Source organism: Myodes glareolus, chromosome 24, assembly GCF_982192425.1.
Source record: "Myodes glareolus chromosome 24, mMyoGla1.1, whole genome shotgun sequence".
Taxonomy (NCBI): domain Eukaryota; kingdom Metazoa; phylum Chordata; class Mammalia; order Rodentia; family Cricetidae; genus Myodes; species Myodes glareolus.
Window position 1 is genome coordinate 49,085,037 of NC_142049.1, and position 26,341 is coordinate 49,111,377.

At 52.8% G+C, this 26,341-nt stretch overlaps 2 protein-coding genes across 7 annotated transcripts; one reads left to right on the plus strand and one right to left on the minus strand.

The window, feature by feature from the left end:
- The first annotated feature begins 605 nt into the window (after positions 1-605).
- Positions 606-5,910, plus strand: Cd37 (CD37 molecule). Of its 4 annotated transcripts, none has more exons than XM_085682875.2 (9): positions 606-778; positions 1,009-1,083; positions 1,172-1,244; positions 2,429-2,553; positions 2,644-2,718; positions 3,514-3,618; positions 4,088-4,294; positions 4,801-4,884; positions 5,054-5,548. In XM_085682875.2, exons 1-9 carry the CDS (start codon positions 725-727, stop codon positions 5,405-5,407), a joined length of 1,152 nt encoding a protein of 383 aa, XP_085539001.1. In that variant the 5' UTR covers positions 606-724; the 3' UTR covers positions 5,408-5,548. The 4 variants fall into 4 exon arrangements, with proteins under 4 accessions (XP_085539001.1, XP_085539002.1, XP_048293985.1 ...); XM_085682876.2 differs by lacking the exon at positions 5,054-5,548 and adding an exon at positions 5,573-5,910 and having other exon boundaries at positions 638-778; XM_048438028.3 differs by lacking the exon at positions 5,054-5,548 and adding an exon at positions 5,573-5,910 and having other exon boundaries at positions 661-1,083.
- Tead2 (TEA domain transcription factor 2) lies at positions 5,899-25,053 on the minus strand. Of its 3 annotated transcripts, none has more exons than XM_048438025.3 (12): positions 24,919-25,053; positions 23,359-23,596; positions 22,688-22,752; positions 21,109-21,171; positions 19,285-19,392; positions 19,131-19,189; positions 16,166-16,230; positions 14,171-14,313; positions 10,658-10,831; positions 7,524-7,685; positions 6,799-6,951; positions 5,899-6,676 (listed from the first exon to the last, which is right to left on the minus strand). In XM_048438025.3, the coding sequence occupies exons 2-12, from the start codon at positions 23,588-23,590 to the stop codon at positions 6,563-6,565; spliced, it is 1,338 nt and encodes a 445-aa protein (XP_048293982.1). In that variant the 5' UTR covers positions 23,591-23,596; positions 24,919-25,053; the 3' UTR covers positions 5,899-6,562. The 3 variants fall into 3 exon arrangements, with proteins under 3 accessions (XP_048293982.1, XP_048293983.1, XP_048293984.1); XM_048438026.3 differs by having other exon boundaries at positions 24,998-25,049; XM_048438027.3 differs by lacking the exons at positions 21,109-21,171; positions 22,688-22,752; positions 23,359-23,596; positions 24,919-25,053 and adding an exon at positions 20,793-20,942.
- Positions 25,054-26,341: the final 1,288 nt, after the last annotated feature.

A 26,341-nucleotide genomic window follows, 5' to 3' on the forward strand; every position in this document is an offset into this window, starting at 1 on the left:
GTGTGTGCACTTGTGTGCCCTCATACACACATGAACACATAGCACATACACACACGAAAGAAGCGAGAAAGGAAGAAAGAAGAAAGGAGGAAACTGGGTGATAGGAACCACACACACACACACACACACCCCACTGTAAATCTATGAAGAACTGGGGACCTGACAAGTGTGAGGGACACATGGGTACATCATAGGAAACCATGGAGATGCTGGGTGTGCTAAATGACACCCCACTGCCGACGCCTGATTTTTCTGGCACCTCCTCCCCTTAGGTTTCTCCACAGAGGCAGGAAGTGCCACCTGAGGTTCACTTCCCCCACCGGATGTTCAGGCATTGCCTAGCTGCTCTCCTCACCCCTGGGACTGTCACACCTCCTTTGTCGCACTTTCACTTCCTCTGGTGTCCAACCCCAGCCCTGAGCACATGGGAGCACCTGTTCTGGGGGGGAGACCCAGAAAGACACACACACACACACACACACACACACACACACACACACACACACACACACGGCGAGGCCAAGAGGGACAAAGAGGGGCAGAGAAAGAGTTAGTTCAAGGGCTGTGGGTCCTAAACAGAGGACCGCAGGATGCAGGGGCGGAGCCAGTGAGCAGTGAGGTCAGAGTGTCTGTGAGGTTGGCCTCTGCAGACACAGCCCTGAGGTTCCAGGACCCAGATGTGGGTGGAAGTCCTTCAGGAGGCCCTGAGTACCCTCCCTGAGCCATGGACACCTGCGAGGGACCACCCATTGTGTCCTTGGTACCCACGTATTCCAAGGTACTGCTGTGTGCCCTGTGGAAGCCATGAAGAAGACAAGGACTCAGCTGACAGTCACTAAATGGAAAGGGCTGGGTGGAGCTCCACCCCTGGAACTTCCTCTTTCTCTGCCCTCTTCCTCTGTGCCTCCTTCTCTCAGTCTCTCTCTTTCTCCGACCATTATCCCCCTGGTCCCCTGTGGCCAACACCTCTTCTGTCTGGGTTCCTCAAGCTGGTCGCTCCCCATCTAGGAGAAGATGTCAGCCCAGGAGAGTTGCCTCAGCCTCATCAAGTACTTCCTCTTCGTTTTCAACCTCTTCTTCTTTGTGAGTTTACTCATGGCTGCCCGGCAGGGGTCCCAGGGCCACTGTGGCCCTGGATTGCCCACAACCTCCTTCTCTTCTCTTCCCGTAGGTACTAGGCAGCCTGTTTTTCTGCTTTGGCATCTGGGTCCTCATTGACAAGACCAGCTTTGCGTTCTTTATAGGTGAGGGAGCTGGGCAGTAAGGGAGGGTCTTCCCGGGGTGGACCTGACCCAGAACCCCACCCCAAGGCATCGCCTGGTATCTCCTTTGCCCCAGAGGCCCTTAGGAGTTACCAACTTTGCAGACGGGGCTCGCGTTCTAGTGGCCCATTGGCCACTGCCACCGTGCCTCCGTGCAGTGTCTTTCCCAGCAAACAGGGTGTGTAAACGGGATGTAGTGGTGCATGCCTACCATCCGAGCTCCAGGAGGTGGAGCGAGGGGAGCAGGAGCCTCCCCTTGCCTACACAGCGGGGTGGAGGCCAGGCTGGGCTCTGTGAGGGACTGGCTCAAAAACAACCGCAAGGAAGCGAGGTCATGATTCCAAACAATAACAGAAATGATAGACATCTCACAAATACTTCCTGTGTCACATCTTGGGCTGTGGCTCACAGACCCTCCCTTCTTGAGGTTCACAGAAGGGAAGTGTCTTGCTAGGTGTCACACAGCAGGGAAGGGGAAGAGCAGAAATAAGTTATACAAGGAAACTACTGATGAAGGGGGAATCAAATCCATAGCCTCGCAGCTGGGCGGTGGTGGCGCACGCCTTTAATCCCAGCACTCTGGAGGCAGAGGCAGGCGGATCTCTGTGAGTTCAGCCCAGCTTGGTCTACAGAGCAAGTTCCAGGACTGCCAGAGTTACACAGAGAAAGCCTATCTCAAAAAAACAAACAAACAAAAAAGCAACTCATTTACCACATTGATCACCGGGTTGAACAATGTTCTCATGCGTACTTCAGAACAATTCTAGGGTGTGTGTGATGTCTCACACCTGTTATCCCAGCACATGGGACGTGTGGGCAGGAAGATCAGAAGTTCCAGGTCACCCCTGGCTACAAAGTGAGTTCAAGGCTAGCCTGAGTTACAAGAGACTATCTTGGGGGCGGGGGGATGAAAAAGAAAAATTTAGGAAAATGTTCTCTAACCTGGTGGCCCTCCAAGGTTTAAGAAAGGGATCCAATACCACCGGACAAGTGACGCCACAGAAGCGAGACTACAAAGTCCAGAGAAGTGGGACCGGGAGCCAAAAAACAGGAGGAGAGTCTCAAAGGGAGAAAAACTAACTCAGGGCGGGAGATAGTGCTCTGCCTGGATGGCCAAGGGCAGTTGCTCTTTCCCGGGCCGCCCTCACTGACGTTCACCGCCTCAGGCTTGTCCTTCATGCCACTGCAGACCTGGGCCAAGGTCCTGGCTGTCTCCGGTGTCCTCACCATGACCCTAGCCCTCCTGGGTTGTTTGGGCGCTCTGAAGGAACTGCGCTGTCTTCTGGGCCTGGTGAGTAGCACTGCCCGTCACCGCTCCCCGTCATCCTGCCCCTTAGGGGCCTCCTTTCACCTGTCACCCCCCTCTCCGCTCCGTCCTCAGTACTTTGGAATGCTGCTGCTCCTGTTTGCCACACAGATCACCATGGGGATCCTCATCTACACTCAGCGGACCCGGGTGAGTTTGCCAACACTATTACCCCAACCAAGGATGCTGAGGGACAGGAGTGGGGAGAGAAACAGGCAGGTGGGCTCTGCCATCAACCAGGAAGCTGAGGCGCACAACAACGGCAGTCAGAAAGGCACAGGGACGGAGGCATAGAAAGGGAACGCTGGCGTGCTGTTGCATGTGGTCCTAGCTGTCACAGGCTAATATTAATCAGCCCAAGAGACCAAGGCTGGTCTGGGCAACAAAGTGAGGCCACATTTATTAAAAATGAAAGAAGGGGGCATGTGTGATGGCATACATCTTTAACCCCGGTATTCTGGAGGAAGAGGCAGGCAGGTCGCTTTGAAGACAGCTTGATCTATACAACAAATTCTAGGGCAGCCAGGGTTCCATAGAGAGATTCTGGAGAGGGAGGGGAGGATGAAGACAGAGGCAGACATAGACTGACTTCTGCTTAGCATTTATTCTGCTGGTGAGTGCTTGCCTAGCACTCATGAGGTGGCCGGTTTGGTCCCCAGTCATGGGTACCTGTAATTCCAGCACTTAGAGTTCCAGACCAATGTGGGTTACAGGAAAATAATTTTATTCCAAAATTAAACTCAAACTTAAAAAACAAAGAGGAAGAAGCAATGGAGATGTAAAAACCCGTAGAAACACTTCTGAGGTTCTGAGGAAGAGAGCCACTGCCAGTCATTCAGGAAGAAACCTAAGGGTGCAAAGCTGGGCTTCTGGGGTGAACACCATGGGCGGAGCTGGGGCAGTCGGGCTGGAGGACTCATTCCATCCTCACCCACACCCTCTCAGCTGGAACGAAAGGTGCAAGAGCTGGTGTTGCAGACGATCCAAGGTTATGGTGCCAACCTGGGTGATACAGCGGCTGAAGAGAACTGGGATTACACGCAGTTCCAGGTGTGTGAGCTCCCTACATCTCATGTTCCAGACAACACCCTGGACTCCGACGTGGTTCTAAAATCTCAGCTTAGGCCTGGGTTTCAAGAGACTCTGCCTCCGTGTGGGCCGCAGGTCACCTGTTCCCTCTTGCTTACACCCGTCACGCTGCTTGAGGACCCCCAGATGACAGTATCACTGTCCCCATGTAGCTAAGTCCCCAGACCCTTGGCCCTGACGTTGCTCCACCCCAATCCCAAAATTTCTATGCGAGGAACTCCCGTCCTTGCATGAAGTCCAGCTCTGGCATCCCAAGATAGAATCACAGGGGTGACCCACAGTCTCAGGTTCACCTGATGCTCCTGCAGAGCCCAGGTCACCCTGGCCCCATCGTATCTTACATACCCATCATCCCTACCCGGCTCCCAGGCTTGGCTGCACATCTACAGCCCAGACCTCGGGTCCCTGACTCTGTCCCCCATCCCATCAGCTGCGCTGCTGCGGCTGGCACTCTCCCCGGGACTGGATCAGCGCCCGAATGCTGAAAGGAAACGAGTCTGAGGGGCCCTTGGTGCCCTGCTCCTGCTACAACTCCACGGCAACCAATGACTCCTCAAGCTATGATAAGCTCCTCTCCCAGCGCATGGGGACCGCTGACCTATGCACTCTTCCCGCAAAAGCCCCCTACTACCGCGAGGTGGGACGGGCACTGGGGAGGTGTGCCGTCGGTGGGCGGGACCTCTAAAGGGCGGAGTCTTTAAGAAAGCGGGCTGGGCTTGGAGGGTGCGGCTAGATCAAAGGCGTGGCCCAAGGAGGTCAGGAGAAGCAGGTCCCCCAGAGGTGACTGTGACCCATACAAGCATGAGTCCAGAACAGAAAGGTAGGTGGGGCCCTCTGATGTGATCCAGGCCTACACGGGGCCGTGGCATCAGGCGGGCTTGGGAGGGGGCTGCTACAAGAAAAGACAGAGATCCTATATCAGTGGGCGTGACATACTCAGGAGCAGGTACCTGGAGGTCGGTGGTGCAGGAGCTCCATGGGATGGGCCCTCAGAGTGAGAGGAGAAACCTAAACAAGAGCGGAGCACAAGGCAAAGTTTGGAGAAGTCGTGTTTGGGCACCTAAAAGAAGATCTGAGGGGCTCCTGGGCTTGGGGGTGAGTTCCAGAAGCAGCAACACCTTTATTCTTTTCCTGCATCCCCAGGGCTGCGCGCAGAGCCTCCGGAAGTGGCTGCACAACAATCTCATCTCCATAATGGCTATCTGCCTGGGAGCTGGTCTTCTTGAGGTGACTTGGCCCCGCCCCCATCATCGATTGGTCTAGCTAGATGGTTTCCCGTTGCCGAGGAAACGCGCTTGCTTTGCGGTTGCGTCGTTATCTATGGCAGCACTAGCATGGGATGGGGCGGAGAACTGGCTTCTGCAAACTCTGGGCTGCCCGCTACACTCTCCCGCAGGTAAGCGAGATGGCGCTGTGTCTGCAGCTACATCGTAGAACGCTCAGCAAAGAGCCGGTGCTGCCGCTTCAGGGAGCCGAGGGTTCGAGCCCTACGCCCGGGCTGAGCGCTGATGGCAGCGGCGGGCGCCGGGTCGGGCTTAGCAGCAGCATCGGACGCAACAGCACCCCGTGGGGCAGCTGGGGCATAGCGGGTGCCTGCCCAACATGGGGGGACAAGGCACAAGGCAAGCTACCCATGGCTTTGGGGCCTTGGCCGTTGTGGGATACGGACGAGGAGCAGCTTGAAACGGAAAGCGCAGACGCTGAGTTGGAGGTCGGGGAACACGCAGAGACGGCCGCGTCTCCAGAATAAAGGACGCTGGGCTTGCCTCTGAGCTTTCAGACAGCCGCTGGGCTGCCCGCTCTCAGCGCCGCCAGTCACTCTAAGCTCCTGTGCACGCCCACTTTTTGCTTTTTTTTGGTTTTCCCTTCGGGCACCACCCCTTCTCCAACCCTGAAACACTGTCTTTCTCTGCAGCTCAGCTTCATGACGCTCTCAATATTCCTGTGTAGAAATCTGGACCACGTGTATGACCGGCTGGCCCGGTACCGCTAGGCCTGGCCCGTCGCATCGGCGCCCACGCACCTCCACGCAGCCAGGAAATGTTTCCTTCCTGGCTGGTCTTAGGGCTAGTGCCTTGGGATTCAATCCCTGGGGATCCAAGTGTCTGCCCTTACCGACAGTCATCACTTCCCCCACGGGGCCAGGGCCTTCCTTCTGTCCCCAGCTTCCTTCCCCATCCCCTCCTCTCCACACCATCTGTCTGCCACCTCCCACACGATACCTCAAATAAATACCCTTCGTTTTGGTAAAAATAGTTTTATTCTCCTTCGGAACATAAACCATCACTCTTGGGGAAAGGAAGGTGGCAGGGTGGTCTGAGGCTCACTTAAAATGGGTATGAGATTAAGAAGTCCCACCCCCACTGCTTGCCCTAGCTGAGATAACATTAATCTTAACACTGTGTATAAATATCTCCTTATATTAAAAAAAAAATTCAGGTCCCACTTCATTCTGCCCCCAGCTGGGAAGCCGTTATCTTCAATCTGTGACATCCCAGATCAGAGAAAGGGTGTGGGGAAGAGGCAGACATGGGGCGGGTGGAAAACAGGAAGAGTAAAGGCAATGAGTAATGTCTCCCACACCGCCAGGCTCCCTCTTGCAGAAGAGCACAGAGGGGCCCCGTAGAACCGAGACCAGTGCTGCACCTGTGGGCATGCACTCCTGTCCCCAATCCCTGATGCCCAGGAGTGAAGTGTCCTGTCAAATGCTCCCTGTGAGGTCGGCTCATTCAGCTCAACAAGTTTTGGGGTTCCCCTCTAATAGGAGCCAGCCCCCCCCCTTGCTCAAGCTTGAAATAGGCCTTTTATCATGGCCCTCTTCCAAATGAGGGGTACAGGGAGAGCCAAATGAGAGGCTCCTTCCTAGGAAGGGGGTGTTCTGAGGACAACCAGCAGCGGGGCCCCATCAGTCCCTAACCAGGCGGTAGATATGGTGTTGGGCTCCGTGTTCACTGGTGGAGACCTCAAAGACGTAGGCAGTGCACAGCAGCAGTTCCTGAGTGTCCCTGTTGGTCACCACCTGCCGGGAGAACAGGCTCATGCTGTGGCGAGGTGGTGTGGGGTCTGGGGCGCGGGGGGGGGGGGGGGGGGGGGGGGCAGGGGGCGGGACGACGACCTGCCCTGCCCGCCCCAGCATGTCACCTGGAGGATGGTGAAGTTCTCCAAGACACTGTTCATCATGTAGCGCTCGGGCAGCTGCCGCAGCTTGTGCAGAAAGTTAACCAGGTACTCACACATGGGGGAGCGCATCAGGCGGTACACAAAGCGCCCATCCTCCAGCTGGGCCCGCTCTGTCTGGGAGTGGGAAGTACAGTGGCCTAAGGACCAACCAGAGTCCCCCAGCACCCCACCTTTAATGACGGGGGCCTCTGAACCTGCAAACTAGGAACCTTGCATCCCCTCAGAGTCATGGTCTAAGACCTCAGTGACCCCCAAACACCCTCGATACCATCTCCAGACTGCGCCTGAGTCCCCCAGTCCCTCCTCACTCGATTCCTAGCACACCCTTAAGAACCTTTTACATCTTGTAGATTCGATCTCTAGACCTTTCAACCCTTGAAATGAGCCCTAGTTGTGGCTTTTAGTTGCTTATTCCTGTTTTGTTTGAGACAGGGTCTCGTAGGCCAGGCCAGCCTGGAACTCCTTCCGTAGCTGAGGATAGACCTGAAACTCCTGATGAGTGATCTACATGGTACAGGGCAAGCATTCCACCAACTAAACTACACCCTCAGCCTTCTGTGGAGTTAGTTCCTAGCACACGCACTGAGCCACCAGAGAGGTTGGGATGGCCCTCCCTCACCCCGCCCGCCCACATGCCTGTGACCGCTTACTCTGGATACAGGCTGTGCTCTAGCTTGGGGCCTCACCTCCACCTTCTCCACCACTTGCTTGCCAAAGGAGCAGACCTTGGAGGAGCAGGTAAGTGTCATGAGCTCCCGGCTCTCATACTGGCTGCTCACTCCATAGAAGCCACCGCTGCCTCCACTGGTCCCTGCCTCTTCACCACTTGGGCCCCAATTCAGGTCCGCCTGAAAGACAAGATAAAGAGACACAGTTGAACTGAGGAAAATCTGACAAATCCGGACCTCCAGGCTCCCTGAGCTGCACCCACTTGCTCTCCCCCCACACACCCCGTCTCAGCTTCCAAAGTCCCCGGGTCGGTACCGGTCCAAGAAGACTAGAGATGGAGGGTGTTGGGGATAGTATTTTCAGGTGTGTGATTTTTTTTTATCCTGCATTTGATTGACTGTGAAGCTGTGATGCTGTACCTGTCTAAAACACCCGATGGTCCAAATAAAGAGCTAAATGGCCAATAGCAAGGCAGGAGCAAGGATAGGCAGGGCAAGCAGGCAGAGAGTATAAATAGAAGGAGAAGGAAGAGGAACCAAAGAGAAGAAGAGGACACCAGGGGCCAGTCACACAGCTATACAGCAAGCCACAGAGAAGGAAGTAAAGAAAGGTATACAGAAATAGAGAACGATAAAAGCCCAGAGGCAAAAGGTAGTTGGGATAATTTAAGAAAAGCTGGCAAAAAAAAAAAAAAAAGCCAAGCTAAGGCCGGGCAATCATAACTAAGAATAAGCCTCTGTGTGTGATTTATTTGGAAGCTGGGTGGTGGCCCCCTCAAAGGAGGAGCTTAACATGATAAAACAGTAGGGGCCCCAGAATAGTCCTGACACTCACTATCTAGGAACCTAGGAGCCAGAGAACCCGAAAGCCCTAACTCCAGAGCTTCAGTCCAAGCATAACAGTGTAAGCTTATAATGCTAGCACTTGGGAGACTGATGCAGGAGGATTGTGAGTTTGAGACTAGCATGATCTATACACAAGAAACCATGTCTCTAAAATGGAAACAAAAGAAGTGGCTGGGGTTTAAGACAAAGAAAATGAAAATAAGAAAAAAAAGAAAAGGACTTTAGCCTCTGACAAGGGCCTAGTTACAAGCAGGCAAGTTACCCCCAGAGTTCCATATCCTCCTGCAACCTCCCACCTTCCCACCTCTCACCCGCAAAAGCGAGTGTTTTGACTCCCCACTATCAGCAGAGTCAGGCTCCTCCCCTTCCCGCCCATCCTCAGGAAAGCACCTGTACCTGTCACTCCAATGTCAGGCACAGACCAGGCCCCGAAGCCTGTGGCCTCCTTGAGAAGCAGATGCTGACTTTAGCTGCAGCTCTTTGGCCAGGACACTCACCTCAGAGCCCGACTCCACCCGCTACCCCAGCAACAGGGCATTTTGATGCAGGGCAAATCCCTATGCCTGTGGCCATGGTGGCCCACAGCTGGAACCCCAGCATTTGGGAGGCTGAGGCAAGGGGACTGTTGGTTGGAGGTTAGCCTAGTCTATAATGTGAAGGAGAGTCTGTCTCAAAAAAGGCCTCAGCCATGTGTGGTGGTGCACACTTTTAATCCCAGCACGCAGAGGCAGGTGGATTTCTGGACTTCAAGACCAACCTGGTCTACCAAGTGAGTTCCAGAACAGCCAGGGAGGAATGCCTTCTTGGCAGCTGCCTCCCCACCCCATCAGGAGCCAGGCTTCAGACAGCCGGAGGAGCCTCTGAAGCCTATGGTCAGTCTGCAGCAACCCACTTAGAGTCCTAACAGGCCTCCACACAGAGAGCTTAGGGGTTTTGTTGTTTTTGTCTTTTTCCAAGATTTATTTACTTTTATTTTATATGCATGAGTGTTCAGCTGCATGTATGTCTCAGCAACATACATGTGCAGTGCTATCAGAGACCAGAAGAGTTCCTCTGGAACTAGAATTACAGATACATGATGGTGCTGAATATTGAACCCGGGACCTCTGGAAGAACATCCAGTGCTCTTACCTGCTGAGCCATCTCTCCAGCCCCCTTTATTATTATTACTGCTTTTTGGGTTTTTTGGGTTTTGTTTGTTTGTTTGTTTTTTGGGTTTTTTGAGACAGGGTTTCCCAGTAGCTTTGGAGCCTGTCCTGAAACTCACTCTATAGACCAGGCTGGCCTCGAACTCACAGACAACACCTGCCTCTACCTCCCGCGTGCTGGGATTAAAGGTGTGCACCACCACTGGCTGGCTCTCTACTTATTTTTTGTTTGGTTTGGTTTGAGCTAAAGTCCCCCTAAATAGTTCAGGCTGTCCTTGAACTCTGTATTCTCCTGCCTCAGACTCTTGAGCATTGGAATGACAGGCATATACCATAATACAAGGCTCAAAAGCTCTATAGCCAGACACCCAGGGAAACCAAACTGACTGAAATCCCCTGAGCTCATCAGTGCCAGTCATACAACTGGACACCACCACAGTTGGTTACAGACAGCCCTCCATGTCCCCACGCTCGGCTCCACTCAGTGCCATCATAGAGCAGGCCTTAGGAAGCACGGCATTCAACCAACATACTCTCCCAGACAGTGTTTTATTATAGAATACTAGTTTAAGGTGTGCCACATTCATTTATGCTGTGGAATATTTGTTTAATGATGCAAAGATGTGCTGCAACTCTTTATGTTGCATTTGTTTAACTCTGTGAAGCTGTTACTTTGCCTGTCTAAAACACCTGATTGGTCTAATAAAGAGCTGAACGGCCAATAGCAAGGCAGGAGCAAGGATAGGTGGGGCTGGCAGGCAGAGAATAAGTAAGAGGAGAAATCTGAGAGGAGAGGAGGAAGGAACACTAAAAGGAAGCGAGGAGGACACCAGGGGCAGCCACGCAGCCACGCAGCCAAACACGGAGTAAGAGCGAAAGTAAGATACACAGAAGTAAGAAAAGGAAAAGCCCAGAGGCGTGAGGTTGACGGGATAATTTAAGTTAGAAAAGCTGGCTAAAAATAAATCAAGCTAGGGTGAGGCATTCATAAAAATACTCCGTGAGTGATTTATTTGGGAGCTGGGTGGCGGGGCCTCAAAGAGCAAAGAATAAGGAGTAAAACAAAACCCAACAACTACAGTGTTTGCTTTGTTTCTGAAGGGTGGCCCAAGCAGACCAAGACCCTCCTTGTGCCTGACTGGACTTAGGAACACTCACCCAGAACTTGACCAGGAAGAAGGCATGGGGTGGCCCTCGGTCATACAGCTCCCGGAGACCACCCTTTTTCTCAGGGAACTTGTCATAGATCTGCCGCACGTCCACGCTCTCCAGGGGCGGTGCTCCAGGACTGGGGCACTGCTGACTGATGTGGACAAACAGGTGCCTCTGGAACTGGACACAGGGTAAGGGGACATGATAGACCCAGATCCTCACCCAGTAGGCTGAGACCACACGCAGCCCGCTGGCCCCAGCAGTCTGTCCCAATCTGCTCACACCTCATCCTCTCCCAATCTCCAGTCTAACCTCTCCGACATTTTCCATCCCTCACACAGCTCCAGAGCTGACTCAGTTCCCAGAACCCAGCGCCTGCCCTCCTCTCTGCAAGGTTGCCACCTCCCACCATATTTTCATGTCATTAATTTCCTTGAAAATTCCATTTCTGTTCCTGAAATTTACAATGCGGCATCCTGCAAACTCCTATATAACCCTCAAAGCCCAGCTCACACGTGTCCTTTACAGGGAAGACTTCACTAGCCCCCCAGGGAGATCACCCTCTATACACACAAGAACTAGACGTGTTGTAGACTATTAGGTAAAGATGTGTTACATTTGCCCATGCTGTGGAATATTTGTTTAAATGATGCAAAGATGTGCTGCGTTCTTTTATGTTGCATTTGTTTTAACCCTGTGACCCTGTGTTACTTTGCTGTCCAAAACACTTGATTGCTCTAAGAAAGAGCTGAACAGCCTATTAGCTAGGCAGGAGAGAGGATGGGCGGGGCTCGTAGGCAGAGAGACCTGGAAGGAGAAGATCAAGGACCAAGGGCCCTAAGAGGAGGCACTGGGGCCGCCATCCGGCCATGGAGTAGGAAGTAAGGGAGGCTTTGAGAAAGGTAAAAGCCCAGAGGCAAGAGGCAGACGAGATAATTTAAGAAAAGCTGGCTATAAACAAGCCAAGCTGAGGCTAGGCATTCATAAGAAAGAATAAGTCTCCATGTTTTTACTTGAGAGCTGGGTGGCAAGCCCCAAAATGTAAGAAAGCCAACAACACTAGAGACAGGCTGATTGTATAGTCCTGGGGCTAAAGGACCACTAAGTCTCTGCGCTTGCTGGCTGGATGGCGGCCCCATCCTTGATCTTCTCCTCCCAGGTCTCTCCTACTTATTCTCTTCGCCTGGCAGCCCTGCCGCTCTCTCCTGCCTAGCTATTGATCATTCAGCTTTTTGTTAGACCAATCAGATATTTTAGACAGAATTCAGTCTACCATAGAGAAGGGAAGCATAAAATCAGCTTACAGATAATAGGAATGTCGGGAATAATTTATGTTATGAAAAATATCCTGGCAAGTATAGAAAAAGACTCAGAAGTGATAGTGTGTGAACCAGGTATGGCGGCATAAGCCTGCAAGAGAGGCGGCTCACAGCTGCAGCTGCAGCTGCAGGGGACCAGATGCTTCTCTTCTGGCCTCTTTGGGCACCTTGCAACACACACAGACACTTAAAGCCCCAATAAAAAGATAGGCACATGGTATTTTTCTAGGAGAAGGCTTGGGAAAGTCTCATGAGAAAATTTAGCCAGAGCCACTCACAGCAAGACCCAGAGATGGCCCTTACCAGACTGTGGGGAAGGCAGGCAGGAAGGTGCTGAAGCCGCAGGGGGCCACGATAAGTTCACAGGCAAGAGACCGCAGGAACAGAGTTCACATGGCAAAGGCATCTGTAAGCAGCTGAAGGGCTTCAGCTTGTGCCAAGTGGGATGTAAGGAGGTGCTTCAGTTTGGCTGTGGACATTTTGCTTGGTTTTCTTTTTGGGTTTTAGTTTTGTGTGTGTGTGTGTGTGTGTGTGTGTGTGTGTGTGTGTGTGTGTGTTGGGATTTTTGGGTTTTTACTTTTTGTTTTAGGTTTTGTTTTTATTGCTGCAGCTCATTTATTTCGCACTAGGGTCTCACTCTGTAGCTCTGCTGGCCTGGAACTCAGTGTCGCCTGCCTCTGCCTCACAGCGGTGGATTAAAGATGTGTGTCCCCACACCTGGCTCCTCTTCCTGGTTTTTGGGATAGGGTAACTTTCTGTAGCCCATGCTGACTTTGAAGTCACTATTATAGAGCAAATTGGTTTTGGGTTTTGTTTTGTTTTGTTTGAGACAGGGTCTCTCTGTGTACTGGCTGTCCTGAAACTCTCAGAGATTCTCCTGCATCTGTCTCCTGAGTGCTGGGATTAAAGGCACGCACTGCCTTGCCAGCTTGTGTTGTCTTGTTGAGACAGCGTCTTATATGTCCCTGCTTGGCCTCAGAATTCCCAGTGTGAAGAGGATAGCTGAGTTTCTGATCACCCTGCCCCCACCTGCAGGGTGTTGAGACTGCACATGTGTACCCCCACACCCAGTATACGCAGCCCGAGACTGCACGTGTGTACCCCATATCCAGTATACGCAGCCCCTGAGACTGCACTTGTGTACCCCATATCCAGTATACGCAGCCCCTGAGACTGCACGTGTGTATTCCACACCCAGTATACGCAGCCCCTGAGACTGCACGTGTGTACCCCACACCCAGTATACGCAGCCCTGGGGCTGGAAGCCAGAGCTTCATCTGTGCTTCCACTCTCCGGAGTGAAATCCCAGGCTTCAGGCTGACTTTTGAGCCCAAAGCAATGCTCCTCCAGGCTCCAGGGCTCTGGGATCACAGACTTCTCAGCAGCATCACCCTGTTTAGAAACCTTGACAGCCTGGTGGCTGGCTTTAGTGCGACTGCAGACACTGCATGCAGTGAGCATGCATCTCCCAGGCCTCTGCACTTGGGCATGAGCGCATGACTAAGGTCTGGCCAATGGCACGTGAACAGGCCCATAAAACCTCTCTCTTCCTCCACCTGCTGGTTGGATTCCGAGAACCCAGAAGATTCTGTATCACTAGAAAATGGCAGAGCCACAAACTGGCAAGGGTCAGGTCCTACATCACTGGGGTAGCCCTTCTGCTCAGCCCACCCGCTGAGAACTCACATGAAAAGCTGGCACTGTGGTGCACACTTGCCATAGCAGCCCTCAGGGAGCTGAGCTGGAGAGATCTCAGGAAGTTCAGGGCTAGCCTGAGCTACAGAGTGAGACCCACCTTAACAATAAAGAAACCAGAGAAGCAGAACTGTGGCTCTTTCCAGGTCCTTAGTGTGCCATTGCTAAGTTGGTCCAATGGCAAGAATTTGCTATTAGATGAATGACTGAATACCCCGTGTTCAATTCCCAGAACACCATAACAGGCTCGGCAACACGGGCCTGCAATTTCAATCCCCTTGAGCAGACTAGTTTATCCCCTGGCTCACTGCTTAGCCAGCCTGGGCTATTGGGTAAGCTCAAGCCCAGGCTCAAAACACAAGGTAGACACACCTCGGGCTGGCAACTGAGGACGGACACACACGCGCGCGCACGCACACGCACCAACACACCAACGATGACGACCAGCTGCTGTCTTCTGTCCTGCCCTTTTCCAATCCAGCATCACCCAGCAGGTTTTACTCACCGAGTCAACTGCGCCCGGTGGTTCCACAAAGGCTGAGAACTCTACCAGCTGCAGGCGTGCAGTGCCCAGGGCCCGAGCCTGCCAGGCTGGGGGAGATGGAGCAGGCGGGGGCAGGGGTGAGAGGGCTGGGGGCGGCTCATACCCTTGAAAGAGAAGAAAGAATTGCTCACAACAATGAACTATGTCCTCTTGGCCACCTCCACTTAGAGTTATAAGGAACTGGGATGGAGAGGCGGCTCATCTGGCAGGGCAGCTGCCTACTGTACAGGTAGCCCTGGGCCCTTTCCCCAGCACGACCTTAGAATAGCACACAACATCCTAGGGCTTGGGAGGGAAAGGCAGGAGCATGAGTTCAAAGTCATACTCAGCTACAAAGCAAGTTCCACCCTGGGATACATGAGGCTGCCTCAAAAAAAGGGTTAAGGTGGGGGCTGGAGAGATGGCTCCTTGTTAAGAGCACTGGGTGCTCTTTCAAAGACCTGGATTCACAATAGTCTGCAACTCCAGTGCCAAGGGATCCAGTGCACTCTCTTCTGGCCTCTGGAGACACCAAACACAATTACATGCAAGCAAATCACTCATACACATAAAATAATTTTTTTATAAAAAAAAAAAGCTTAAATAGTTCAAGACTCCCATGCTGCTAAAGGTGGTCATATAGTCCTTGCCAATGTGTCAGAGGAAATCTACCAAAAAATAATTCAAGAGATAAAATTTAAGAAAGCTTTTGAACCTGACCAAGTCTGGCTTGCAAGGGACATGGCAGAGTGGCAGCAGCCACGTCGGCATGATGAGGCAGGGAGGTAGCCATGTCGGCACGATGAGGCGGAGGCAACTCCAGAGGGACCTGGCCAGAATTCCAGACCTTGCATCAACTGGAATCAGTAAGCCTTTACTTTTCCTTGCTTTAATTTGGATAGTTTGCTATGTTGTAGAGTGTTTAACTAGGCAAAAATGTATTAATTTGTTTATGCTGCATTTGTTTAACTATTTAAAGATTGCATTTGGTTTAATTAAGTAAAATTAACCTGGGCGCAGAGAGGAGGGGCTAGCCGCTAGTTGACAGGAAGCGGCAGGAAGGAGCTGAGCATGGGTTTTTAGTTGGGGTGGTGCGGAGAGTGGTTTCCTGGGACACCAGCCGAGAAAGTCAGCTGCGACTCTAACTCTCTGAGCTGGCAGGTTTTCACCCTAGCCTTTGAATCTTGAATTTTATAAGAATGTAGAGATTTCGTTCAGGCTACTGTTAGCAGCAGCAGAGCCATTGTGGGGGGGGGGGGGGGGCGGACAGAATTCCCCTCAGGCTGCGGCCTTAGTGGCCCGGCAGCTAGCAGTGTGAAGAACAGCCACCATCTTCAGAAAGGTAGACCCACACTGCCGCTTGGAGCCACCGGCATTTTTAACTGTGTGGTGGCCTGCGTAGCTGTGGCCCACCGTGCTGTGTGGTAGGTTTAGGAGGTATGGCCTTGCCACTGGAAGGGGGCCTGGTACTTTCAAAGCCATATACCATTCCTAGTTTGTGTGGTTTAAGATGTGAGCCCACCCGCTGGACGTAGTGGCATGTGCCTTTAATCACCGCAATGGGAGGCAGAGACAGGCCACTGAGCGTTCCAGGCCAGCCTGGTCTACAGAGCAAGCGCTAGAACATGTCCCAGCAACAAAAAGAGACAAACCGGGGGGGGGGGGGGGGGGGGGGGGGTAAGAACTCTTTCACCAATCACTGTGGCCATTCCGTGGTCAAACTGGTGTAGAATTCTGGGCTTTTGGCAGAGCTACATGGGGATGAAGCTGCCACCAGGGAAGAGAAGGAAGCAGTCCCTAATGTTCACGCTGGGCTGCTACATCAGCCATGCCTGAAGCCGCCATTCTGTCCGTGGATTTCTTTCCTCCTCCTCCTCCTCTTGTTTCAGCACTCGGTTGTACACAGTTGAGAAAAAAGTGAAGGAAATGCTGCTGAGCTCAGGAACAGAAAGACGGAGCAGGGGAGCAGGCTCTCACCTGGTAGGTCGGTGGATGGGGGAGTCAGTGACACAGAGAACGGTGTCTGGGAGAAAGGCTTCACGCTGCAGGACAGAAGGAACCTGTGAGTGCAGTCAACAGTGTGGTCTGAAGCAGTAGTCATTGATCATGAAAGGCTAGGCTCCCGGACCAGAACGTTCCACAGATGACGGTGCAGTGGGTGCGATGACTGCTCCTCGTGGTTTTCACATGTGACTGAGGTCAGTGTCAACTGACCCCCCACAAAACCACACAGCCAGGGTGCCATAAAGCCTGGACTCCAACCCCAGTCATTCCCAACCATGAGGACTAGAATTGAACCTAGTGATACAAGTATGCTATGCATGTCCCCCTCTTCAGGGATCCTAGGCAGGGCTCTATCACTGTGCCACATCCCTAGCCCTCACTGGGGGACTCTAGACAGAGGCTCTACCGTTGAGCTGCACCCCAATTCCTGGTTTTGCTGCGGGGTCTTGCTGTGTAGCCGAGGCTTGCCTAGAACTCGAGATCCTTCTGCCTCAACCTCTGGAATGCTGGGATAACAGGAAAGAGCCACTACACCTGTTCTACACGAAGGACATGTTCCACCTCTGTGCTGTCCCAAGGTGGTGGACTGCCACTTAGCACTAGTCAAGCCTGAAGAATGGAACTCTTCGTGTAAATTTAATTCTTCTGTTTTTGAAACGGTCTCATTTGAGGCTGTCCTAGAACTCACAAAGACCCACCTCCCTGTCTCCCAGGGCATGGAACGCATGTGCAACCATGCCCAGCTGTAAATTTAGTCAATTCTAATTTAACTGGTGACTCACAAATAATCACTTAGACTCACACTCCAGAGGTCAGAGAGGTCAAGGGTCAACAGACCAAGATGAATAAGACAAACCCCAGGGACCTTCCCATTGGAATCCCAGGGCCTCTTCTTCCCAGCTCTCAAATATGTACTTCAATGGATTTCCCACAAGGCATGCTCTCCAGTCACCTGGCCATCACTCACATGTCAGCTCCTCAGGAAGACCCACCTAGCCTTCTAAAGCAGAACTTAGTGGGTATGGTGGCACAGTCAACATCACAGAAATTAGGGGGCGGGGCAGGAGGATCTAGATTGGGCTATAGAGCTGAGAATCTGTATCAAATAAAGAAAAAAACCAGACCCTTGAGGCTAGAGATGGACCCAGTGGTAGAACACTTGACTAAAGCACAAAGCCCTGGAATGAACCCAATTCTATAGATCTATATGTATGTATACATATGTATATATACACATGTTACATGCATATATGTGTGCGTGTGTATATATACATATACACATATATACACATGTTACACACATATATATTTCCTCTCCTCCTTCTTTCTTTACACATTCCAGGTCCAGGAATTTACAGCTTCCTGCTTTGTTCCTCAATAAGCGCACGCCCAGACACTATGTAGGTATTTAATAGTAAGCAGTGTCCCCTGTCACTGCAGAGGCTCACCTCAGTTTTCTGCCTGTGAGCCTCACACATGTTGTTTACCTGCCTAGAATATTCCCACCCCCACCTTTCGCCTGACTAAACCCTACTAACCTCAGAGAAAACCCCAGAACTTTCTCCCTCACCAGAAAACCCCCGGTGGTTCCTCACAACGCTGCACACTTCCAATGTGTATGCCTGAAAGTGAGGGCTTAATTAGCACTGGTCTCCCCCAGCGCCCAGCCACCCTCCTCTGCAGCGCACCTGCAGTTCCCGCAGCCCCTAGGGACTCGGCTGGACCCCACAACCTGTCATCTTATTCTCTGATAATACAAACCGGGTGCCTGGACCCCACAACCTGTCATCTTTTAGTCTCTCATAATACAAAACTCCCATGTTGCCCTCACACAGCCAGGCTACACCACCAGCATCCAGCCAAGCTAGGCTGGTTCTAGGGCTCCTTTTGTTTTGTTTTGTTTTGTTGTTTTTCGAGACAAGGTTTCACTGTAGCTATCAAGCCTGTCCTGAACTAGCTCTTACAGTGCATGCTGGCCTTGAACTCACAAAGATCGCCTGCCTCTGCCTCCCCGAGTGCTAAGATTAAAGGTGTGCGCCACCACTGCCCAGCTGGGTTCCTTTTTCTACAACACATCTGGTTATCCTCAGTGCCCAGGGAGTCTCCAGACACCTGAGACTCCTGTTCTCCCCACAATGAATGAATACAGTAGCCCCTTCCCCACCTTTAGCCCTCGGTGCCTGCCCCCCCAGGGGTCTAGAAGCGAGCCTTCACAAGCATTCTAATGGCCCCTCCCAGAAGTATCTTGGTCTATAACTGCCCTCCCATGATCCTCTGAGACCCACTCATCCTTCCCAGAAGCCTCTAGGTCTATTGTCTTCCTACAAGCATTTTGGGCACCCTTCATCTGTCCTTGAGCCTTGGACCTTAAGTTTCCCTTCTCGTAATACTTAGGAGTCCTCTGTCTCTCCAAGGAACCTTAAGACTTCCTCCCCAAAAGCTTCTGGGCCTTCTTCTCCCTTCCAGGACCACCTGTATCCATAACTGTCTTCCTACAGGACTTTATGGCTTCCTTTGTCTTTTATAGGAGCCTCTGGGTCTACAACTGCCTTCCCATGATTCTTTGGGCCCCCTACATCCCTCCAAGGTGATCCTTTGGGACCCATTCAACCCTTCCCAGGGGAACTTCACCAAACAACTGCCTTCCCATGATGCTTTAGAATTCCCATGCTCCTCCAGTAGCCTTTGGGCCTTACATCTGCCTTGCCGTGAGCCCCTAGAACTGATGTTCTCACTTAGGAGCCACGTTTTCCATGCACCCCTTTTCAGAGATGAGGGAAGGAGGCCCTAAGCATAGAAGGGGTCACCCCCAGCAAGACCCTAGCCAGCAAAGTGCAAGGCTAGACTTCAGAATCATCAGGCATGGCTCCAGAATCTATGTTCAAAATGGATGTAGGTGGGAGGGAAAGGAGAAGTGCAGGGGACACAAAGTACTCACTCTGGAACATTCCACGGTGGCCCAGAGTTCCCGGACCAGAACTGGAAAAGCTCAGTGGTCTAGGAAGAGACACAGATAATGGTCAGATATCCCCTGCTGGCCATTATAGCCCCATCCTTCTATCCCAGACCTCCACAGTTCCAACCCAGGCCACCTGAGGGCCAGAAGGACCCAGCTTGGCCTGGAGGGACGGTGCAGAGATGAGCTGTGCTGAAGACATGGTAGCCATCGTCTGGAAGGCCTTGTCCTTGGAGACTTGGTCCTGGGAAAAGGTAGAGGCCCAAGTTAGCGGGAGTTCTAGTCAAGACAGCCAGTGTGGATAATGTCAGGCTGTGGTAGGAGATGAAGGCATGGAGCTGACACAGGGTCCCCACCTACACTTTCTGCCCCTGCTGGCCTCCTCAGGAAGGGCAGTGTGGGAGGTACAGAGGTGTGAAGAGGGGCAAGGGGACTTACCACACTCAGAGTCTGACCCAGGGTGGGGGCGGGGTGCCAAGGGAACTGCAGGCTGCACCGGAACACACCCTGAGTCAGCCTGGCAGAGGCGAATGGGGGCTGCGCATGGAGCAGGATGCGCTTTACCTCAGAGGGAGAAAGGTTCCCAAGCCCAGGATAAGATACTAACGGGTTTTCTAAGTCAAGAAAGGGATAGACATAGTGTTTCCGCATGCCCAGGCTACAGGAAATGAGACTTCCAAAATCCCCTGGGAACAGGAAAGGGGTGTTTCGTATTCCAGACAGAACACAGAGGGGACTGAGAAAGTACAGAAAGATCGGAACCTCAGGGTTGCAGACCTACAGAAAAGGAAGGGAGCATTTCCAAGTAAAAGAACAGGAAGTAAGTCAGCAGTGGTGCTGCACACCCTAAATCCCAGCACTCAGGAGGCAGAGGCAGGAGGAGCTATGAGTTTGGGGTCCGTCTGGTCTACAGAGTGAGTTCCAGGACAGCCAGGACAGCTAAAGCTACACAGAGAAACTGTCTCAAAAAACCAAAACAAAACAGGAAATAATCTAGGCTAAAAGAAAAGAAATTGCACACAAAGCAACAGGGATGGGGATTCAGGCTGGAGGGCACAGGGCACTCACAGCGGCATGGACAGAGTAGATAGTACAATCCCCCACAGAAGGCACACGTGCAGGCTAAGGGAGGCAAGGATGGACCAGAGAAACAAAGAGGAAAAGAAATGAGACCAGCAGGGATGGAGGGAGGGGCTCTCACAGACAGAGACCAGCAGGGACGGAGGAAGGGGCTCTCGCAGACAGAGACCAGCAGGGACGGAGGGAGGAAAGGGCTCTCGCAGACAGAGACCAGCAGGGACGGAGGAAGGGGCTCTCGCAGATAGAGATCAGCAGGGACGGAGGAAGGGGCTCTCACAGATAGAGACCAGCAGGGACGGAGGGAGGAAGGGGCTCTCGCAGACAGAGACCAGCAGGGACGGAGGGAGGAAGGGGCTCTCGCAGACAGAGACCAGCAGGGACGGAGGGAGGAAGGGGCTCTCGCAGACAGAGACCAGCAGGGACGGAGGGAGGAAGGGGCTCTCGCAGACAGAGACCAGCAGGGACGGAGGGAGGGGCTCTCGCAGACAGAGACCAGCAGGGACGGAGGGAGGAAGGGGCTCTCACAGACAGAGACATCCTATCAGATACAGGAGTCATACAAACCTCTGCTTGATAAGCAGACCTGTACCTGCAGGCCAGGCCACTCCCTCAGGGTCTCTGGTCCCAATGGATCTCTCTCTTTATCTTCCCATTCCCTCCGTGTGGTGTGTGTGCCTGTCTGTCTGTTTCTCTGTCTCTGGATCTCCATCTCCTCCCACACCCATGTGTGTGTGCCCACCCCATCTCTCTCGGTCTCTGAATCTCTGTCCTTTTCTCAAATGGAATCTCTGATTCTGTACCTCCCCTTCGCCTTCTCTCCCTCCCTGCTCCCTCCGTCTCCCTCTCCCTGCCCAGCCTCTCTACCTTCTATTATCCTTACCTTCAACTTGGACTGAATTTCTCTTGATTTCCTTCTAGCCAAAACCTGAATGTGACTCGAGACCTGGAGGGATGAGAAGTAGATTTGAGCACAGGCCACGCCCCCACCTCGTCCCTGTAGCTGTACAGTGTTGTTTCTCCACAGGTGAGCACGCCCATCTGCAGGAGTAGAAGGGCAGCCTCCATGGCTGATCCTCCAGGCCCAGGTCCCTCCTGTCCTTCCTTCTTGGCTTTCAGTCTCTCTCTCTGAGCCCCTTTGTAATAACCCTCCTACAGAAGTCAGCTCAGACAAATCAGGTACAGGCACTTGGCACCAAACCTAATGCCTGAAGCTCCATCCCTGAGACCTACACGATGGAAGAAGAGAACCAACTCCTGAACGTTGTCTTCTGATTTCTACATGCATACCATGGCACATGGTTACACACACACACATACACACACACACAAAAAGTGTACTTAAAATTTTTTGTATTGGGCTGGAGAGATGGCTCAGAGGTTAAGAGCTGCTCTTCCAGAGGTCCTGAGTTCAATTCCCAGCAACCACAGGGTGGCTCACAACCATCTGCAATGAGATCTGGTGCCCCCTTCTGGCCTGCAGGCATCCATGCAGACAGAACACTGTACACATAATAAATAAATACATCTTTTTAAAAACATTCTGTATTACATTATGTGTGTGTGTGTGTGTGTGTGTGTGTGTGTGTGTGTGTGTGTGTGTGTATGGGTTCAAGTGCATCATGGTGCATATGCAGAGGTCAGAGGAAAAGTTGTGGGAGTTGGCTCTCCTACCATGTGGGTCCCACGGATGGAATTCATGTCAGGCTTAGCAGCAAGCCACTTTACCCACTGAGCCATTTCACAAGCACATAATCTAAATATTTTACAGAAATATCTGACATGCCTACAACACAGGGCATGAAACAGAGGTCAGGGTTCAGTCCGTAAAGTTTGCCCTTTATGCATGAGGATGTCAGTTCAATCCATGCAAATTTATAATCCTAGCACTAGAGGGTGCAGACAGGTGCGGGCTGGTACTTGCTGGCTACCCAGGCTGGTCAAATCAGCAAGCTTCGGGCCAGTGAGAGACCCAGTCTCCAAGCAGTGGCAGCTACTGAGATGAAACCTGAGGTCATCCACTTAACCTCCACATGCTCATTCATACATATGCATCAATACCCCTACACATACAAGCTTCATGCGCACACATGCCTAGATACCCCCACACATATACAAGCTTTATGCACACACATGCATCCATACCACCCCCCCACATACACCAATGCTCCCACACATACAGGCTTCATGCACACACATGCATGGATACCCCCACACACATACAAGCTTCATGCACACGTGTGGATCCCCTACACATACAGGCTTCATGCACACATATGTGTGGATCCACACACATACACGCTTCATGCACACACAAGCATGGATATACCACACACACAAGCTTTTTGTTTCCTTTTTAATCACATGAACCACATCTGCCTTGAACCTGAACGAGCACATTAAGATGGCCCTCAGGAAGTGCCTGGCCCCAAACGAAAGCCCCAAAGTGTCAGTTTTGAGACCTGCTTGCGAGTTCTCGTCTTCCCTGTCCTCAGCTTGATGTAACGGGCAATGAGTTCATTCCGGCCTGGAGGGGTCAAAATGGAAAAGAGCAAGACTATCAGCAGAACTTCCTGTCAGAGAAGATAAAGATGAGGGCTGAAGTTAGCAAGCCAACAATCCTCACTCATCTATAGCCAGGCCAGGCTGAGGGACTTCTCAGGGTCACCAGGTCAGTCATATACTAGCTATGTGGCCACTGACAAATCACTTAAGTCTTCTTGTGCCTCAGTTTCCCCTCATCTATGCAGAAAAAAAAATGCTAGTCTTTCTAAGTCATGGGAAGGGTACAATCCTCTGTTTTCTCAATTATTTATATATTTTTCTCTTTTCTTTTCTTTTCTTTTCTGAGACAGGTCTCTCTACATCGCCCTGCCTGTTCTGGAACTCACTATGTAGACCAGGCTGGCCTCAAACTCACAGAGATCCACCTGTCTCTGCCTCCTCCAGTACTGGGACTAAAGGCGTGCGCCACCACACCTGGCCTCATTTTTATTATTTTGAGCCAGGGTCTATAAAGACAAGGCGAGCATAGAGCTCAGAATGTAGCTGTGGGTGACCCTAAATGCTCACGGTGTGTGCCACCACAGCTGGCTAGACTCTGGACACGTCAGGGCGGCCACCGGGAACTCACCATACATCTTGCCCTCATCTGACAAGATGATCTTGCGTCGGCCGCACGGAGGATATATGGCCAGGGCCTCTTGAAAACTCTGCTCGATGTCGGGGCTCCACACACCCTCTGCATCAGGGCCCCCATCACCTCCAACACCCTCACTGCCTCCAGTGCCCTCCTCGCTGCCTTCCTCACTGCCCGTCCAAGCCCCGCCATCATCCAGGGGGGCCCCAGTCCGGGGTTCCCCCATCTGGGCCTGCAGAGACAAAGATCAGCAGCTGCGTCTGGTGTTGCAAGAACACGGCGGGAGCCCTGACTGGGGAAGTTAGGCCTGGACCTCTGAGTTGAAGCCTCGACCCCTGGGTCTGAGGGAGGAGAGAAACCTAAGCCTGGCACCTGGGGGGCTGTTCTCCCGAGGAACTTGCATTGGGTTGAAGTCACCTGACCATTTCAGAGCGGTGCCTGAGACCATGTAGACTAAGGCTGCGTCCGGATCTCCGATTTTAGGGAAGACCTGAGTCTGATTAGTTGCCAGGAGTGAAAACCTCCAGTTCCACTAAGAAGGAACGGGTGCTAAGACAGGAGCAGCAGCTGCAGGAAAAGGAGAGGCTGAGTCCAAGATCCAGCGAGAGGGTGGAGCAGAGACCCAGGGACAGAGACCCAGATAGGCACAGAGACAGGAGCATCGTCATGGCTTTCTGGCTGAGACCAGAAAGTAACCACAGAACCAGGTGGGGCTTGAGCTAGGGCGCCCATCAAGCCTCAGGCATTGGCACTCAGTAGTCCAGCCATCTGGAGGCCAGAACAAAGAGCCCAGGCATCCCCTCCCCCAGTCCCCATAACCCCCGCTGTGGGCGGGGCCTGCGTGCAAGCAGCCTCCACGGCCCGCCCCCTCCCCCTGGGCTCCGCTCCAACCCAAGCTCCCGTAGACTTTCCGGAGGCCAGGAACAGGGAAAACTTTTCCCGTACTGTCCGATACCGCCTCCCTGGAGGTTCCATGTCTTCCAGAACTTTCCCAGGCTCCCAAAGTTCTGAGTCCCATCCCCTCCTATGGACTCTCTACCTGGTGAAGGTTAAGCGAACAAAGACACCACCACCCCCAGGCCCAGCCCAGTGTGGTAGCAGCGTTCAGGACCCAACCCAGCCCACCTCCATGTGGCCAGACAAAGAGACAAACGAGCCTGGCAAGACAGACATCCCTAATGTCGTGCCCTGGTCCCCAAGCCTCAGAAGAGCATGGACGTAGGTACAAGGGGCCTCGTGGCTCTCGCCCAGCCACCCCCGCGCCTGATCTGCTCCGTGAGGGGGGCCACATGCCCACAGGGCGGACACTTGCAGAAAGGATGGCCCGGGAGGCGCGCGCCTCGCACCAACAGGAGAGCTGTGGCCCTTCGCTGCATGTCCTGTGTCCGCAGCCCCCCGGCCACCCCGCGCGCTCCTCCTGCCGCAGGCCATCCCCAGGCCCCTAACTCCGAGAAAGTTCCAGCGCCACACTACGGCTGTATCCCAACGCAAACTCGGGCCCCTAGGCAGAAAGAGGGCGGCGGGCAATTCCCACGCGGTCCCAGAAACACGCACCTCACCTCATCGCGCGGAACTTCCCACCCCAACTCACACACCCCAAGCAGAATCCCGATTCCCGCCGGCGCCTTCCTACCTCCCGGCCTGGGCTGGGGAGCCGCGGGCGGGCGGGGCAACACAGGGAGAAAGTTGCCGGGAGCTTTGTTTGGGAAAAGTGGGAGGGACCGCGGTGGGGGGGGCGGGCCCGGCAACGGGCTCGGGATCCCACCGTGACACTCGCGGCAAGGTGTTTGCTTTGGGAGTGTGAGGCCATCTAAACACTGGGTGCAGAAGTTGGGGTCTCTAGGAAAGGAGGTAGTTATGGGGGTCTGGATTCCTGGCTGTGAGGGAGGAGGCTGGGTCTTGGAGCCCTGGTTTTGAGAGAAGAGTATTGGGATCTGGACCCTGGGTCTGAGGGAGGAGGGCTGGGACATGGACTCCGGTGTCTGGGGGAGAAGGTATTGAACGTTGGGAGTTGAGGGAAGAGAGTCAACTCCTAGTTCTGATGGAGTGGGGACGCGACCTAAGTCACACCGGCGGGAATCGGGATTCTGCTTGGGGTGTGTGAGTTGGGGTGGGAAGTTCCGCGCGATAAGGTGAGGAGCGTGTTTCTGGGACCGCGTGGGAATTGCACGCCGCCCTCTTTCTGCCTGGGGGCCCGAGTTTGCGTTGTAATTTGTGTTTGCTGAGGATGTGGAATTGGCAAGGAAACAAAATAATCTTTACCAATTTTATATGTGTTTTTATTCTTATTCTGTTTCTAGATTTTTAAATTTTATTTCTGTATGAGCGTTTTTCTACATGTCTGCCAGAGGCCAGAAGAGGGCACTGGATCCCCTGTAACTGGAGTTACAGATAGTTGTGGTCCACCTGTGTGCGTGAGTCAAATAAATCCAGGTCCTCTGGAAGAGCAGCCGGTGTTCTAAACCACTGGGCCATCTCTGCAGTCGCGCGCGCGCGCGTTTGTTTATGCGTGTGTAACTGGAGATGAAACTCAGAACCCTGAGTCTCACGTGTGCTAGACAGACGTTCCACCGGAGCTGCCTCTGGTCCAACCTGTTTCTGCTTGATAAGTAGGGGGTTGAGGTGGGTTTGTTTACTTCTGAGAAGGACACAGCTTCCCTGTGAGCCAGAGTCAAGCCTGTTGGGCTGGACCCCCCAGAGTTCCTGAAGATCCAAGGAAGTGTAGACTCCTCATTACACAGGCACGAGTGGCTGCAAGTGGTACCTGTCGCAGAATAGAGGCGGAGCCTGGGGGCCTGGGGGCCAAAGAGTTAGGGTCCTGGGTCTTACTCTTTTAAATATAAAAGTCTAAGTAAAAATGACACCACTCATCTATATTCCCAGCGCTTGGGAGGTTGAGGCTGGCCTGGATGTCCTGGTTTGTTTTCTACTGCTGTGAAAACTGCCATGATCAAAGTAACTTGGGGAGTAATGGTTT